Raw genomic sequence first — 16,981 nt, forward strand, 5'->3', positions numbered from 1 at the left:
ACACACACACACAGGAAATAATTGTTAAGACTGATGAGCATGGAGGCGTTATTCAGTCCAGCCCTTGTGGAAAAATATATTTGAGCATCACCATTATGTTTTTTTCTGTTATGTAAGGGAAGAGCAGAGACAGGAAGAGAAAAATGAATAGTACTTACGCTGACAATGCCAACACCGGGTAATCACGCAGATGACAACATATTTTGGAAAAGTGTTTGTTAGGAGCTTTTGGCAAACAACAGCTGTCTTGTTGCCCTTGTCTCGATTTGTCTCTTTCATTTTGTTGTACCACTCCCCCTCATCCTGATTTCTTTCTTTCTTTCTTTCTTTCTTTCTTTCTTTCTCAAGCACATTTGATAGTGTTGCTGATCGTAGACAATAACAGGAGGTTGATATTAGTTTGCTTATAAACCTTCTGATAATACATGTTGAGGCTGAGCAAACTGCTGTGATATTGTAGGACTGCATCATCAGACATAAAACAAAACTGTCTTGTCTCACTCTGTTCCTCTTTTGTTTAAATTTACCACTTACATCACTTCTGTTATCTAACTTGTCTTGATGCTGGAGGAGAAAAATAAGTATCTACAGTATATAGATGAAGCGTAAAGCTCATAAAGTGAGTAAGAGTTTTACATTTCCATGATAAAACGAATAAGAATAAGCAAGAATTTGCATTTTCTCAGGTCTTGAGCTCAAATTGCAAAGGTAGGAAGCAAAGGCCAATGCTGCAGTGTGTGAAGAGTTCTCTGTATCTGAGGCCTCGTGCAATGCAAAGTAAGAACATTTCACAGAAAAATTCTCTGTAAGCTCCTTCATCTGCATTTTGTTTTGATAGTCAAGGGAGGTTCAGCTTTTGGGTCATTCTCATTCTGGCATTTGTAACAATGCATTTTTTTCACAGAGGTTAAAAAAAATAAATAAATAAAAAAATACATGAGACATAACCAACATTTTCTAAAAAAGAAAACAAACACACTGCATTCATACCACTTGTTCAGTTCAGATGACAGCAAATAAAACATGCAATGCCACACAGCTCATGGGCTAATTGTACCTTTGAATGACTCTGGCAGAACAACCACTTTTCTCACTTGCTTGGTAAAAGCTCTCATCTCCATCATGCAGGCCTGTGACTCACTCATGGGCAGCGTGGGAGGAGAGCACATAAGTACAGCCAAAGTTTTCTCAATCTTAATTTTAATTTTTCTCATTTTACAGTATATTCTTGCTCCTTGGTATGAGCTTCATCATCACCATGGAGACTGCAAGAGTGGGTGAGTGTAAGACAGAATCAGAGACAGAGAACGACAGAGGGAAGGATCATGCCGTTTTGTTTCAGGGAGAAAAGGGCACAATGGCCTTTCATGGTAGATGAGTGACTCCTGGTTTCCTTAAAGAGGATGTCTAAACTGTGTAAGTTGCTGGCTTGTGTGCAAAAAAAAAAAATGAAATGCCTGCTAAACTTTCTGAATATTGAGCATCATTCATTTGCATTTGAGCCAATGAACAGAAGGAGAGAGTAGGAAGAGACATTTCTCCCTCTCGCACAGATGTTCACCTCCAGTTTTACACAAAAGTAAACTCTCTTCAGGATTAAACACAACACAGTGGCTTCTCTGTGCCTTCAGCTGAGCAGAGCTGTGTGTTTCTGGAGCTGACACTGCCAGTCTCTTACTGCGCTGTACTGATTCAGCTTGACATGTTCCCCACACGTCCATCAGCCGTCCCACAGCCTCCTCTGGTACCACCGCTGGGGAATGAAAACCATGGCCAAAGAGAATTTCCTCCGTGACATGCGTAACTGTTTCAGGGTCGACAAATATTCTTAGCTGCATAATGTCCAATAAAAAAATGTGAATGGGATTAGTGTTGTCTCACTATTCCATCATGCTGCTTCATCCTGTTAGGCTGTCCACCCACCTATGATCAATCCTGTTTTGGCACCGGTTCTATTTTTACTTTGTTTTAATTTGCATCAAGTTAGTGCGTCAGAGCTATCAGTACTGTGTGTGTGTTTGTGTGTCCAGCTGCTTATACATGCATTTAATTCCATCTGACTGGTTTAAAATGTGGCAATAAAATGGCCTGAATTATGACATTTCTACGACGAGTACCAAGCTAAATAATACACAGACACAGACTCAACTACTGTACTTACATAAACTTTTGAAGTACTTGTACATTACTTGAGCATTTCCATCTTCTGCTAATTCATACTTCTACACTGCTACAATATTGTGCTTTTTACTTATACCATATATCCGACAGCTACAATCACAACTTACTTTTTAAATTGAGATTTTACATTAAAAAAAAACATGGCAAGCGTATAAAATACTATTGGGGAGTTTCTCAGGTGGAGAAGATTAGAGAAATAAAATCCCAAAACATGAAAAAGATTTGTGTAGAAGAAATCTGATTTAAAATCATCTCATAGATTTATCTTACAACCCTTTGGATTGGGCTTGATCTCCACATTGGGAACCACTGGACTAAACTCCCCAAGTTTAGCTGCTCCTCAACAGCTACAAGTTTTAAAGGCTAATTTTGCATAGATACATTAATATTAATATATGTAATAATTTATCAGTGACAAGGGCCAAGTCCTACAAACTTTGATACTTTAAATACATTTTACTAATAACGCTTGTGCATGTTTACTTAAATAGACTTTTGAATGCAGGACTTTTATTTGCCATGAGTATTTTTATATTTTTGTATTGGCACATTTATTTTAAGTAATGTAAAGGTTTTGGGTATTTCTTCCACAACTGCAGGTATACTACAATTGCAACAAAATTCAATTTATCAGGAATGATTTTGTATAGCTTTCAAACTGTAGAGCTTTACTTGTGCACACTGAATCGACCACTTATATTTACAAACAGGAGTTCAACAATTTCAGGCTTTGTGTGACACATTCAAAATGATTTGGATTGATTTTGTGAAATATTGTTAAGAACTAAATTTTTGACAATCCTCACATGTTGTTTAAAAAAAAGCAACTGTCTGCATTAGCTGGTTCCTGCTGCTATCAGGGGAATATCTCTGAGACCCTAACCTGGACTCCACACTAGCCAAGGGAATCCACTTCATACCTGAAGACAGTGTTGTGCATCACAGTAACATCATCACACACTGCTGACATCAAAAAAGCCAAACTGAGACTGACGCAGATCCAGGCTGACTTATGTAGCTACAATACAAACACACACATCTGCGGAATTTCTTTGCTCTATCATCTATCATCCACTCTCATTACCATCTGCATAATCAAATTAACGGATTGCGTTGTGTCCTACTCAGAGGGGGGGGGGGGGGGGGGGGGGCAAACTGGCGTTCTGTAACAAATGAGACCTTTTCTGTTCTGCTATGCTTTATTATTGGTGGAAATTTCTTGTCAGTTGTTGGGTGATGCATGGAGATGTGGGACAAAAACACGGCACTGTGCCATTATTCAGCTCATTATTTCCACTGCATGGAATTAGACAAATGACGAGCACATCCATGAAGAAACAGACACATGTCACAGACAGTGACAGTCACATTTGCCTATGTCTGGGCAGCTGTGTGTGTGTGTGTGTGTGTGTGTGTGTGTGTGTGTGTGTGTGCATGTTCGTGTTCCCAAATGTGACAGCCACATATGATCACCTGTATGTCTGTGTGTGTATACACTATGCTTCATTGGAATGGCACAGCAGAGGCAGAGCACATCGAGTGGTGTGCTCCATCCAATCAGTGATGTTCCTCAGGGGAGCGAGGGACCTACATTATTAATCCGCTGCTTTTAGGGCTGATGCAGGTGAGAGAGCCTGGCTATCAAAGACAACAAACCATTTACAATGAGAAGATGGCTGCGGCACGCCCACCACCATTGCTCCCTCTCTGCCACCTCAATTCCATACAAGCAAATGTAATTTCTGAGGCAATTTGGAAAGCAGAGGAAAGCTCAATCGTTTGTATCATCAATAGGAGTTTTATTTCCTCATTTCCTCATTTGAAAATGTGTTACTTTTAAGACTTAAGAATATTTTAACATTTCTGGGTTTAATTGCAGATCAATTACAAAGTGAAAATTAACTCAAGCAGAGGCAATTGAGGTTCTGGTAAAGTGCAAAGCAATCACACAGTCACAGAGCAAAGATTGAGGAGGGAGATAAAAGAGGGGCAGCAAAGCACACAGTATAAGGCTGATTTCAGATTTATGTTGTCCTAATGACAATCAGTTCATTAACATCAGCAATGACTTAACGGTTCTTGTTGTACCTGACTTTTATAGTTTGACATTTTAACATTTCCACACTGATATATTTTCATTTTAAAATGAAAACTAACTTTGTCCAGATGAGCATTTTAGCTCTGTATCAGAAATGATCTCCGTCCATACAATCACACCTGAAAATGCATACATACATGACAATTCATGTACACTGGACCGGTGTAAACAAGAAGAAGAAGAAGATATTCTATTGTGGTTTTAAGAACCAAAAACCATCTCAACATAGTTTTACATCTCCTCTCTCAGGCTTCTCTCTGGAGTTCTAGTAACAACTGATCATTTAGCCAAGAGACTCTGAGCCTCTCTTCTGATTGGTTGACTGTTTTCTGAGTGATCAAATAAAAATATAGCAGATTTCAGGTAAACATTCAGAACCAGATCCTACAAGGTTGGATGGTGGGTCAAGGTGGGCTGGGCTTGTGGCATGGCTGAGAGCAGTGACTGCATTGTTGTCCTGACAGCTCGTTTTAAGGCTCAGTTTCTGAATACGGGCAGGGTGCGTTTCTCTGTGGACTGAGCGATTCGATACTCCCACAATATGAATATAGCACGTTGACCTGCTTTATAATCAAAAAAGACATGGAAATCTCACTTCATAAAATATGCGAGCTTCAACAGAACAGCTGCTAGCCCCGTTTTTGCCCGTACACAAAACAACCCCAGAGTTTTCAACCTAAAACGGGGCCAACAGCATTTCCAAAAGTCTCAGTTTTAGGCGCTCAAAAACTAGATGAGGAGTGTTGATGCCTGGCACAAACTAAAATGTAGTGGTGTGGATTTAGCCTAAGCATACCTGAGTTCTCTTAACAAGAAGCAGTAGCTGTCTGTGCCCAAGCCTGAACAGCTACAGGCAAGCTGTTAACAACAGTAATACTGGAGGAAGGAGCTCATCAATTCATGGTGTGTCTTTGTTCCCACTCCACAGGTGAGAAGGAGGAGGAGGCCTGAAAGTGTGTATGTGTTAGTGTGTGTGTGTGTGTGTGTGTGTGTGTGTCTAACTTTCATCACAGTCTAGACAGCACCTTAGAGCACCTCATATGATCTCATTAGCCCCCATCTACAGGATCATTAACTCACCTTTCCCATCTCTTTCTCTCTCTAACCTGACTTGTTTGAACTCCTCCCTTCTCATCCCATTTCTCTCACTCAGTTCTCACTCTATTCTTTCTCATTCTTTTCAGCTGCTTCCTGTCACTGCTATTTAAAAAGCAACCACAATACTCTTATGGTCACTTAATATATTGCCTGTTTTTGGATCTTATTTTTGTATTTTTGACTGTTCTACAGAAGGTCAAAGTTGAGTCACAAGGTCACTGCCAATTCAAATGGACAGTTGGGTAAAATATAAGGCACATTTAAGTACAAGACACTTCTAAGAATAAAAGTTAAAAATTAAACTCAGCTCTGACATGGTTAGCACACCTCACCTTCACCTTCGTTATTTCATGACAGGATGTCTTTGTATTCCTTATGGCAATTTGGTACCTTAACCTGCCCTTGTGGTCTGAGTTCAGAGCGCATGAAACTCACAAAAGGATCTGAAAACAGGAACCAGACAAAAATAGAAAGACAAAGTCAGCTTTCATCAAACCGTCAGGTGGATTTTAACTTCTAACTGACCTAAATGTGTCTGTCAGTCATTGTTCATTCAACAGATCGTGACATGTTGCACTTTTTGGAAAGGTTCCATCATTAACACAACTTCTCCGCACTAAGTGACAGCGAAAACTATTTCATGATAATGACTACATTGTGTTGAATATTTCCATTTCCATCCTACTTCTCTTTTTTATACTCTTTAATATTACAAGGGGAAAAAAACGTGGATGGAAACCTCATCAGTGGAGAGGAATAGGCAGAGAAACAAAGAGACACAAAGTGAAAGGGACAGACCTCCTGAGCACACACCAAACAACACAGAGGATCTTTTAACTGACAACTTTAACATCTCCTGCTCTGCAGTGATTGGCTGATGTATAGCAACAGCAGTGTCTCCATAGTGACATGGAGGCAGCAGCTTGGCTGTGAGCAGGGGATGATCAGCAGGCCTTAAAAATGCACTGCGGCCACTGTGACGAAGCAAAAACATCACGTCTGTAAAAATTCTAGCACAGAGTCACAAGCACAAATAGTGTATGCACATACACACAAGAACACACATGTGCACACGAGGCAAACAGATATGCACATACACACACGTCACAGCACTCTTCTCCCTTCAAACATCTCACCCTAATAGCTGTGATATTGAGCGGTTGTCATTTAATCTTTGAGGAGAAATGCAAGCTGAGCCCAGAGATGAAAAAAGATGCCACATCTCTCACAGTGATATCTCTCCACTGGCAATAAGTTGAGATTTCATTATACATTATGCAAGAGACAATCTTCTGCTCTAAATGAAATGTGCATGACACCTAGATGGCTGTCTGACCCACTAGATTGGGAAATGGGAAGTATGAAATTACCTGAATAAAAGACATATTATGGTACCTCGTTTATGGGATTGGTACATTTGCTGGTCCTGAAGACCGACCACTCCCTAATGTTTGGGTTTTAGACCAGTGATAGGGAAAGCTGAGAAATGGATTGGATCTCAGTGTATCCATGGAAACAGTCTTGACATGGAAGCGTCAATCACCGCTCTAAAAGGTTGCATCTGCATGATTGATAAGGATGAGCGCAGATGTGGCGACAGAAGAGTGGTATTTGTGAGCAATGTGTTAGTAGAATCTCCTCATCTTCAATTTGTGAATGATCCACGTTTGAAAGCAATACAGGGAAATGCTACTTGATGCTGTATTCTCATGAGTCCTGTTGTTTTTTCTTCTTTCTGATTGTGAATAGATGTTGTACTGCTCCTTGTGTATAGCATTTACGGTAAATCAACACAGCCATCCCTCAGAAAGTTTTTCAATTGTAATCCTTTTATAATAATCTTTAAATGCCTTGATTTTATTATGAGCTCCGTTGGTGAAAAACAGAGAACTGTCCTGCTGCATTTATCATGAGAATCTGCTTCTTGTACTTTTGATTAGACATCCCTTAATCTCTATATTAATTAAAATGTAAATACTTTTAAATACCAATCAAAGTCCCCTTAGATTTCTGACAACATCAGGCTTCAGGGAGCAAGAAACAGATGCTATTGCGGAAAGTGCTGTTTTGACAGTCCCAGCGCAGCAACAGAGACAGAGACAGCAATTTATCTGCAGACAAACTTTATCACCTCACCTCATAAAATCCCTCAAAGGTGTTCTGTCTTCAAATTGCTGTCAGTGTCACAGTTAATGTCATCTCTCAAATCTGAATTGCCACCTCACTGTGTGCATTTGACAGCCTTAGAGAGAGTGTGCTGGAATGAGTGTGCGCAAGTTTGTGGTAGTGTGTGTGTGTGTGTGAGAGAGAGAGAGAGAGAGACAGTATCAGTCTTCATACAGCGTGGGATATGTGTGTGTATATGTGTATCCATGAACATATCATATGCTGATGAGCAGCAGTCATCTCCATGTGTGAATCCCTGTGGGGGAAACACACACAGCTGAGAACAGCACCCTCCATGATGTCCAAGTGATACTGAGTGACATGATCACCTCACACTCTCCAGCCACTTCATCACTCGTCTCCTCTCACTAATGAACTGGCCTCCATTCACTGCTCTGCACAGGCCCGAGTCAGGCATTCACGGTGCCTAATGCCCGGTTCAGAAATGATATGGAAACAAACACTACAGATTGTGTGTTGTCAACACAAGATCCAAACTAACTATGATCTCATAAGACTACACACACACACACACACACACACACACACACACACACACACACACAAAGATAACTGCAGCTATGCTGAACTTCTAAGGGTTCTATTGTGGATTTTAAATGTGAGAAATGTGAGAGTGCCATAATCATCAGGAACACATTGGGTTGTGCTGTTGTCTTTTCAAATATTGTCATTGCTTAAAAGCCTTTTTTCCAGCAACAGTTACAGATTGTGGTGGTTTCACTGGTCTACACTGAATTAATTAGCAAACTTAATATCTTGAAAAAAAAATCTGAAAGCGATTGTGCGTCTATGTGGATGAAGTCAACCATTAAAGCCCGTGGAAATCTTAAATATTTTTCTATAACATAAAATATTTATAACTACCTGCACAACTATCAAAGTCAAAGCTCATAATAGAAACACTCTTAGGTATCATTCATTATTCATTAACACTTAAAAACTAATTGACTTTATCAGAACTGTGGTGTTGTGGTTTGATCAGACGTGATGACGTGATACCTATAGTATCTATAGATATTTATCATTTTTATATAAATCTCAATGTAACTCAATGTTATTACTGATGTCTTATCTTCAATACGAAAATCACACAAAGGAAGCGTAAAAGACATCCAATCCTTTCCCTGCCTATTCACTGGGATGTAATGCAATCATTAAACTGGCCTGACACTCATCTAACACCAGCGTTTCCTTTGCCAGACCGATTGCTCCAGTAAACTGCTTATTAATTTTGGCTCCAGCACAACCCCCACCATTGAACAAGCTGAGAAACAACCCCCTTCCTCCACAGTAGCAGTGGACTGAGAGGTTAGGAAAGTGACAGTAAAGGCCAGCTAATGATGTTGAGCGGCAAGAGGCGAGGAAGCCAGGTTTCTTAGCAACAGTTTCTCCTCTCTGCCGACACTAGTACCAGCTAGAATAAACAGATTTTGACATGTGTGTTTATGTGAGCAGATATGTGTGTCTGCCTAACTGCAGCAAGTGTCATCAGTTTGACACTACAAATATCTTAGCATAATGTCATATTATTTTCCCTTCAAATCCAGTTACAGATGATTTCTGTAGTCAACTCATGGCAAGTTAGACCTAAAAATCACTGCCTGGTGTGTGTGTGTGTGTGTGTGTGTGTGTGTGTGTGTGTGTGTGTGTGTGTGTGTGTGTGTGTGTGTGGCTGTGTGTATGTGTATGTTGCATGTACAGGTATCATATCTGTAGTAGAGTAACAGCATGTGCTCTGACCATACCATCACACTCTTACCACACATACAAGTGAAACCATGCACACGCACACACAGACCAATGAAAGTATGTGAGCACCAGTGAAATCAGGCACAGGCACCAATAAAGCCATACAAACCAATTTGTAAAACTGTACTGTTTAGACACATAATAGAAAAAAACAAAACCCATACCAGTGAAACACACACACACACACACACACACACACACACACACACACACACACACATACACATAGCTTTGAATCCCCAGGCCTGGTCCATGGGTCAGTATGTAAATGTACAGTTGTCATCAGTTGTCAGCTCAATGACAAAGGAGGCTTAAACTGGTATCTGCATTGTTGAAAGACCAGGACTGTCATTTAGCTTATATTGCCTAGTCTTTATGTGAACCTCCTGAACCCCCTCTGAATGACACAATAACTGAGAGCATCACAATGTTAAGGAATGCTACTAAAGAATTGTACTCTACAACACAAGTATTTGCAATGAAGTCTTTGCAAACTAAATACAGCAACATCATGAAGAAATGACAGTTGAGGGGAACTGGGAAAGTCCAGACAGGATCCTGAAGATGAAGAAAACTTTCAGGCAAAAAAAGTATGTCTGCTGGGCACAAAGGTAAAGCAAAGCCTCCATATAAGGAAGGTTTAGCTGAGACAGGAGTGGTGGGGCACCATTCAACTGTGCGGCATTGCTGCACAAACTGGTTCTACATGGAAGAGTCATCAGAGGGAGAACCTAATGCTACCTTATCACAAAAGTCACCATCTGAAGTCTGCAAAGCAATCTAGATGAGCCAGTCATTTTGGAAATGAGTGCTGTGGACAGATGAAGTTAAAATTGAGCTCTAAAATTGGCTACAATCATCAAAAGTGTATTCGGAGAAAAAGGGAGCAGCATTTGATGAAAAGAACACCTTGCCAACTGTTAAGCATGGGGGTAGATGTATTCTGCTTTGGGGTTGTGTGGCAGCCAGTGGTGCAGGGAAGAATGGATTCCAGTAAATATCAGCAAATTCTGGATGCAGATGTCTTGCCGTCAGTCACAAAAGAGAAACTGAAAAGAGGCTTTTACAAAATCATCCAAAGTACACATCAAAATCCACCATGGACTACTTCAAGAAATGCAAGCTGAAGGTTTTGGAATGGACTTCGTAGTCCCCTGACTTCAACATCACTGAAAATCTCTTAAACGTGCTGCGCATGCAAGACAGCCTAGAAATAACTCAGAATTTGCCAGTTCTGCAAAAGGTGGGGTTACTCAGTACTGACACAGAAGGGAGGACAAACTATATGTAAGTTCATGAGATAAAGCGTGACAGTGCATAAACATTTGAAGAAAGGTGAATATATGTTGTAACCTATTCACCAGTTTTCACTTAAAATATCAACAAAATATCAAATTTTCCCAAACTTTTGCACACAACTGTATATTACTTACAACGCAGTCATCAGTTGTGTTCAGCTGCTCAGTACAGAGACTTCCACTGTCCAGCAACTCCTCTTTGCTGACATAAAACTCACTGTAAAAATATTGTGAAAATGGTGAGACAGTCACAGTTCGAATTATGGCACATACAGTTACATTTGGGTTTGTGAGTATGTTTGGATGTGTATATACTGTGAACATAAATATGAGTGTGTGCTGGTTCTTCTGCCCTGTATGGTCTGTGACGCTAACAGTGTATTTCAGATACACAACATATACAGGTGCATTGCACCCTCTTCAGTTGAGACACCGTAACTTATTTCTCATTCCTTCACAACAAAGAGGGAAAGGTCTGTCCACTGGTTTGATTTATGCAAAAATAATGAGTGGTAGCTTGAATTATTTTTACTTCAGTTTTCATGAGCTGAAAGGAGGAACATGCAGACTTTCGAACTACTGGTATGAAAACCAAACTCCCTATGCCATTTTCTTCATTATCTTAGGGAGAAAAAAACTTTCAAATGTCTTCTTTTGACATTTTGGGGAAACAGCTACTAATTTGATTCATTAGATAGATAGATAGATAGATAGATAGATAGATAGATAGATAGATAGATAGATAGATGACTTTATTCATCCCCGAAGGGAAATTAGGTTGTTACAGCTGTCCGGTGTATTAGAATACAAAATATACAATAGAATAGAATATTGAGGTAGACAGAATAGAAATAAAAATACAGAATGGCAAGATTTAAATAATAATGTACTATGTATATGAATATGTAAATAGAAAGTGCAAAAAAGAAGGATACAAATATTGTATGATTTAATTATTATTATTATTAATTATTATTATTATTATTAAATTAATTATTATTAATTTAATTATTTGAGTAGATGTTTCACTGTCTATGGAACCAACATTAATACTTGTACTTTACACTGCAGAGTAACATTGTATAATACAATGATCTTGAAAATAGATGTGCAAAGATTTCCTCTCCAATTTAAGCAAAGATATCAAATGTAAATGACTATACACCTGCGTGTGTATAAAACCAGGTCTCACTCCATTGCTCTCCTTCTATGTGGATAATGAAATTTAGTATGATATGTGTTTGTTTATTATTCTGAAAAGGGCTGAAAAGTTAGAGATTCAACCTTGATATGTGTAATCCCCTTAAAACAAATTAACACATAACTCATAACTCATGTGACACAAGGAGGCGGACTTGTCTGCCTCACCACTGCTCGCTGAAATAAAGAGCTCTGGTGACATCTATCGTCTGAAACAAGTACTGCATATCATAATTTCTGTTCTGTTTGCAAATGCCCTGAGACAAACAAAACAGGACATAAAAGTCTAATAAGTGGGCTAATATATGATTGTGTCTGTTACCTCCGCAGCCTGTGCACATCTTACTCACAAAATGCAGGTCTTTGAGGATCACAATGACTTCCGATTTCCCTCTGAGACAATAACAAAGACAGAAGAGTCGGTGAGTGCCCAATAATGATACCTACCACATCAGAGTGGTGCATTTTAGTTCATGAAATTGAAGGCTATCAAATTAGATTATTAGCAACAAAGTTTGACTAGACAGGCCGCGGTTTCAACAGTGCCTGGAGACGGGTTGCTAGGTAACGCACCTGGAGAAACTGCGGAAACAGTTAGTCTGCTAAAAGGCTAAAAGAAACAACAAACATTGAGAGAAAGTGAAGATTAAAAAGAAAAACTCCTGGTTTATTTATACCATCTCCTGGTAAGTGGCCCGCACAGGTCCGACAGAATCAAGAATACATTGGTATGTTCGCTAGTTACCTCGCTAGCTAGTAGCTTCGACAGCTACTTTAAGGCTAATTCACCCAGAGGAGTAAAAACTGTAGCTAACGTTAAGGGTGGATACGGTGACCTTCCGGGAAAGAGTATATGGATCAGACTTCATGTTGAAAACAGCACATTAAAATATATAACTGCAGAATCAGATTATTATCAGAAACATTCATTATAAGACATTACAAGCGGCTTTCTAACATTTGCTCTTGCCATATTAGAAAGTGAGAAACTCATTGCCCTTTATTAATGACTTGTTCACATATATGCTCAATGTTCATCACCCTTACTTACACTAACGACAATGACTTTCTAATAACTTAACGATAGACTGGCTGGTTTAAAAACTTTATTATTATTAATGACTTTACCAAAATATATTAATGACTCAGCAGTTTCACAACATGGCAACCCGAAAGTTTTTTATCAATGGCCTATCATTTATATTTAAAGAATATGTAAATATTTCATTAATTTGGGTTTTGTTTTGAAATTATATTTCTGGTTGTGAACAAACTTTTACTCAAGCGGGAGAAACGTTTAAGACTTGCTGAATTTCAGAACCATGGTCAGCTCCAACTCAGCACCGAGGTCAGATCTACAGCTGTGGCCAGTCCGAGGTCAGAGCCACGGCGCTGCGAGCATCATGGGGCAGAGGACCATATAGACCTAGCGCAGTATGTTAAACTGTATTTACCCCATTATTAAAGACAGTCTATATTATCTCTATACATATTTCATTGACAAACATGCGTAGGTTGTCATTAGCCAAACAAAAGGTGCTCCGTTTAAATGATAATATATTAAAAAGGAGTCGACCAAAAAAATGCTTCAGATGCGTAATTATGAAACACAGTTACGCAATGCTGCTGAGTGTTTGTACGTTTCATCAGATTACTTCTACAACATGTTAAAAGTCGGTGATCGTTTGTGTTTTCACGTTGGTTATCTTTCTGTTTCTGTTGTGAAAAGGCACATGAGCAGTTTGCCTGCGATGCCTGTGTGGACCAAGCTTGTGTTAAACGGTCAGAAAAAAAAAAAGACACATGCGGGACTTCCGGTCTTGTAATAAACAAATAAGATTTTATTGGATGTTTGCTGCAAACGCCACACTTGAATCAAATCAGTCAGTGTAATTCCTCCAATGAGCTGCAATACACAGTTACTATTATTTTAGCCCATACTTGTGATACAGAAGATCGATAGTTGCGTGATGTTTCATAGTGATGCTTTTACGGCGGGGGTCGAATCGTCTTACTTCCTGTGCAATGTTGCCTCTCTTTCGCACATTTGAGGCAGCTGCTCCACACGGCGACGCATCCCTGGACGGTGCTGACAGGAAAGCTGAGAGGCTCAGGAGAAACGCTGATACATTTGGAGAACTGCTTTCAAGTGAACACGGTTTGAACACAGAGTGATCGTATCTGAAGAGTCAGGCGAACAGCGAAAGGTTCAGTCCTTGTCCGGGACGCGAGTGGATACAAGAAGCCGCTCGAAGCTGCGGTTGTTGTTTGTTAAAAGCGACTTCTTTTGGAGTTTGGTGCCATTTATTTACGCTTTCTACACTGCAGACGTTATCCATAGGCAGAACCCCGACTGCCGGAGTAGTTTATAAAATAGAAGATTTATTTTTGCCCTTAGGAGACCCTTTTGTAGCCTACTTCGGACTTGGCGTGTGTAGGGACTCACGTAGGCATAGCAGAGCCGCTGCAGGAGGTGCTGCTGATGCGCAAGTGAGGAAGGATATAGTCAGTCTGTGGATCTCAACGGCCTCGTTTTCACTGAACAGATGAGTTCATTTAAATGACTGCTTTGCAGGATCGCACCCAAGACTGAAGTCTGACAACCTACACCTTCCTCTTTGCTGCCACCACCGTTGTGCAAGGACTATGTTGATGAAGGAGTACCGCATCTGCATGCCCCTCACAGTGGAGGAGGTAGGTGAAGTTTTCTTGGTTTTTTAGTGATGTTTTGGACTTGCTCTGTCTGCCTGCTGATTGTCCTCTCAGCGTAGTGCTGGTCAAGCAAATGTTTCTACCCAGTTTTTTTTTTCACTGTGGCATCGATGATTTTAAAGTTGTCAGTGATGCCAGTGTCAGGACACGTTGAACTCTCACTGCCGAGGCACGGTCAGGCAGCCACCGCGCGATGGAGCTGCCGCTGTCTCTGAGCCCCCAGTTTTATGTTCAAGAGGAGTCAAGGGCAGACTGAGTACAGCAGCAGAGCGAAGCGTGTGATTTGTTATTCACCAGGCAGTGAAGGACAAATCGTGCATCTGTTTTACCTTGAGTGTTTGGATTGTGACTGTATGCTTTTTGAGTGTTTAAAAGTGATGTGTGTAGATACACGTTGCTTTCTTCCTCTGTCCACTGCTCCTATTCTGTGTCCCCTCTTTCAAACATTCTGCAGTCACACATGATGAGAACACAAGCTGTTACCTTCGCACCCCTTATTTTTGGAATCGAGGCTTATGCAACTGCTGCATGCACGCTACATCAACCCTGTCTCTGAGTTAATTTACTAAAATGTATCACCATCGGGTTTCATTTGTAAGAGACAGATTCACGCACTGTGTTTGTATGAGGAGATGGGTAGGGTGAAAGCATCTCCCGGCTGAAGTTCCCCTCAGGTCACAGTGACACAGAGACAGCTTCAGGATCAAGTCATGCTGCTGTGTTTTAACACTTTAGGATACAAATAAGATATTTCATCGACATTCAGTGCTCAGCTCAGTTTTTCGTATCTATTTGATATTTGCTTGGTCCTGCTCCCCTGTCTCCTTCATCTGCTCTGTTTGTGTTACCTTTTTATGTTGAGGCATTAATTGCACGAACGGGCACCCATGTTTATTGTTCATACATTTTTAAACAATAGTGGTATGTGATGTCTTAAGAGGGGTATAACACAGTTTGTAGTTCAGGCTGTATTTACTTGTCCTCCTTCTGAAGAGGCAGACAGTCTTCATTCCAGTGTTACCTGAACCCTAAACAACAGATGTTCCAGCTCAAGTGTTTTATTGAGTTGAACTGTGTCATAAAGATTTTACACACCATTTAACTCAGTTTATGATGTGACTTTAGATGCTATTTACCGGGAGTCACTGCACTTAATAATAAGTGTGTTACCATAGTAGTTCATTGTTGCTATGATTAAATTGTATCATAATCGACTGTGCTGTTTGTGAACATGCAGTCCTTCTCTGTGGTCAAGCAAAGGCCATTGGGTAGTTCATAGGTTGGGACTGGATGAAGCTGGAGTCATCTGCACTTTAATCTTTAGCCTTTGCTGAAGTGCAACAATGTTGTAACATCACTCTGCTCAGGACCCCCAAGTCCTTTCTGTGAGTGTCATATTTATAATTACCAGGATGCTGCTTTGTCACATCTTGTCCTAAAACTGATTGGATCCTCTGTTTCGCTTTGCTCCAGTGGTGATGGAAGACACTGTTGTCCTCTGTGGCCAGCTTAAGGCTATAACATCTGTTGTTGTGATGGCTATAATGGGGCCCAACCCAATCTATTGATCTAGCACTGATTTGACAAATAATCATTTGTAATCTATTAATTTTCACAGTATGCCAGTAATTGCCCACACAACGCAAAGACAAATTAATCATACAGTGATCATTAATATTGTGTATGTGTGTGTGTGTGTGTGTGTGTGTGTCTGTCTGTCTGTGTGTGTGAGAGAGACGGATATGATCCCAGAAGTGTTGGAAATGCCTAAACAGGATCTTTCCTCTTGTAAAACAGTTACTGGCTGTAGGTAGAAAATTATTTTCCAATAGAAACATAAAGTAAAATGAATCACCAATGAATGGATGAACCAATCACTACTTTCCTAAATCAAAGCACCCACAACCGATGGAATTTAGAAAGTGGTGCTGTCATCTGGACTAGTGCAAATTACATACTGTATGTGAATTACTGAAATTACTATGTACTCCTGTGAAAATGGGATACATTATAAAACATATCTCTAGCTCACAGTCAGTATGCTGTATTCTGCCTTGGATCCATGATGAGTAATGCTTTGTTTAATGCATGTTATATTATATACACTACTTATGCAACACATCATAAGAGTCACAGATGAGAATCTCCTTGAATAGCATTGCAGCAAGAGGGGACCAGGCTCCCTTTCTGATACGTGCAAGTGAGTTACACTTGCACGAGGACATATGACTAGACAGCTAAAGAATTTTATCGTCAACAGTCTAAAAAAGAAGCAGAAGACTGTCATCTTCAAATGGTGATTATGTTCAAGCACTGCGGAGAAAAAAGATTGGAGACACTGTCCTGATGATCTTGTCATGGCGTAAGTGCAGTTCAGTTGACTAGTACATAAAATATTGAACTGAAACATAGCTGCAGTTAGGGCTGCAGAATGAATCGAAATTGCAATATGGCCAAG

General features: G+C 40.0%; 1 protein-coding gene and 1 long non-coding RNA gene across 12 annotated transcripts in view; one reads left to right on the top strand and one right to left on the bottom strand.

Moving 5' to 3' along the window:
* The window catches only part of LOC139618152 (uncharacterized), a 36,777-nt gene extending 23,531 nt beyond the window's left edge, over positions 1–13,246 (bottom strand). For 2 of the 11 annotated variants that reach the window (XR_011689685.1, XR_011689686.1), the window contains exons 1-5: positions 13,116–13,246; positions 12,385–12,470; positions 12,162–12,204; positions 10,747–10,828; positions 5,710–5,820 (exon numbers count right to left, since the gene is read on the bottom strand). This is a non-coding gene — a long non-coding RNA (uncharacterized lncRNA). The other 9 variants (XR_011689692.1, XR_011689683.1, XR_011689689.1 and 6 more) reach the window with 8 other exon arrangements.
* Positions 13,247–13,307: 61 nt separating this feature from the next.
* Positions 13,308–16,981, top strand: part of LOC139618151 (cytoplasmic phosphatidylinositol transfer protein 1-like) — a 46,564-nt gene continuing 42,890 nt past the window's right edge. The window contains exon 1 of the mRNA XM_071473827.1: positions 13,308–14,505. Coding sequence (XP_071329928.1) covers positions 14,458–14,505 — 48 coding nt within the window. The 5' untranslated portion in view covers positions 13,308–14,457. The remainder of the gene's footprint in view (positions 14,506–16,981) is intronic.

The sequence above is a fragment of the Trachinotus anak genome, unplaced genomic scaffold, assembly GCF_046630095.1.
Source record: "Trachinotus anak isolate AG129_WGS33_773 ecotype Australia unplaced genomic scaffold, CSIRO_AGI_Tana_v1 ptg000003l, whole genome shotgun sequence".
NCBI classification, from domain to species: Eukaryota; Metazoa; Chordata; class Actinopteri; order Carangiformes; family Carangidae; genus Trachinotus; species Trachinotus anak.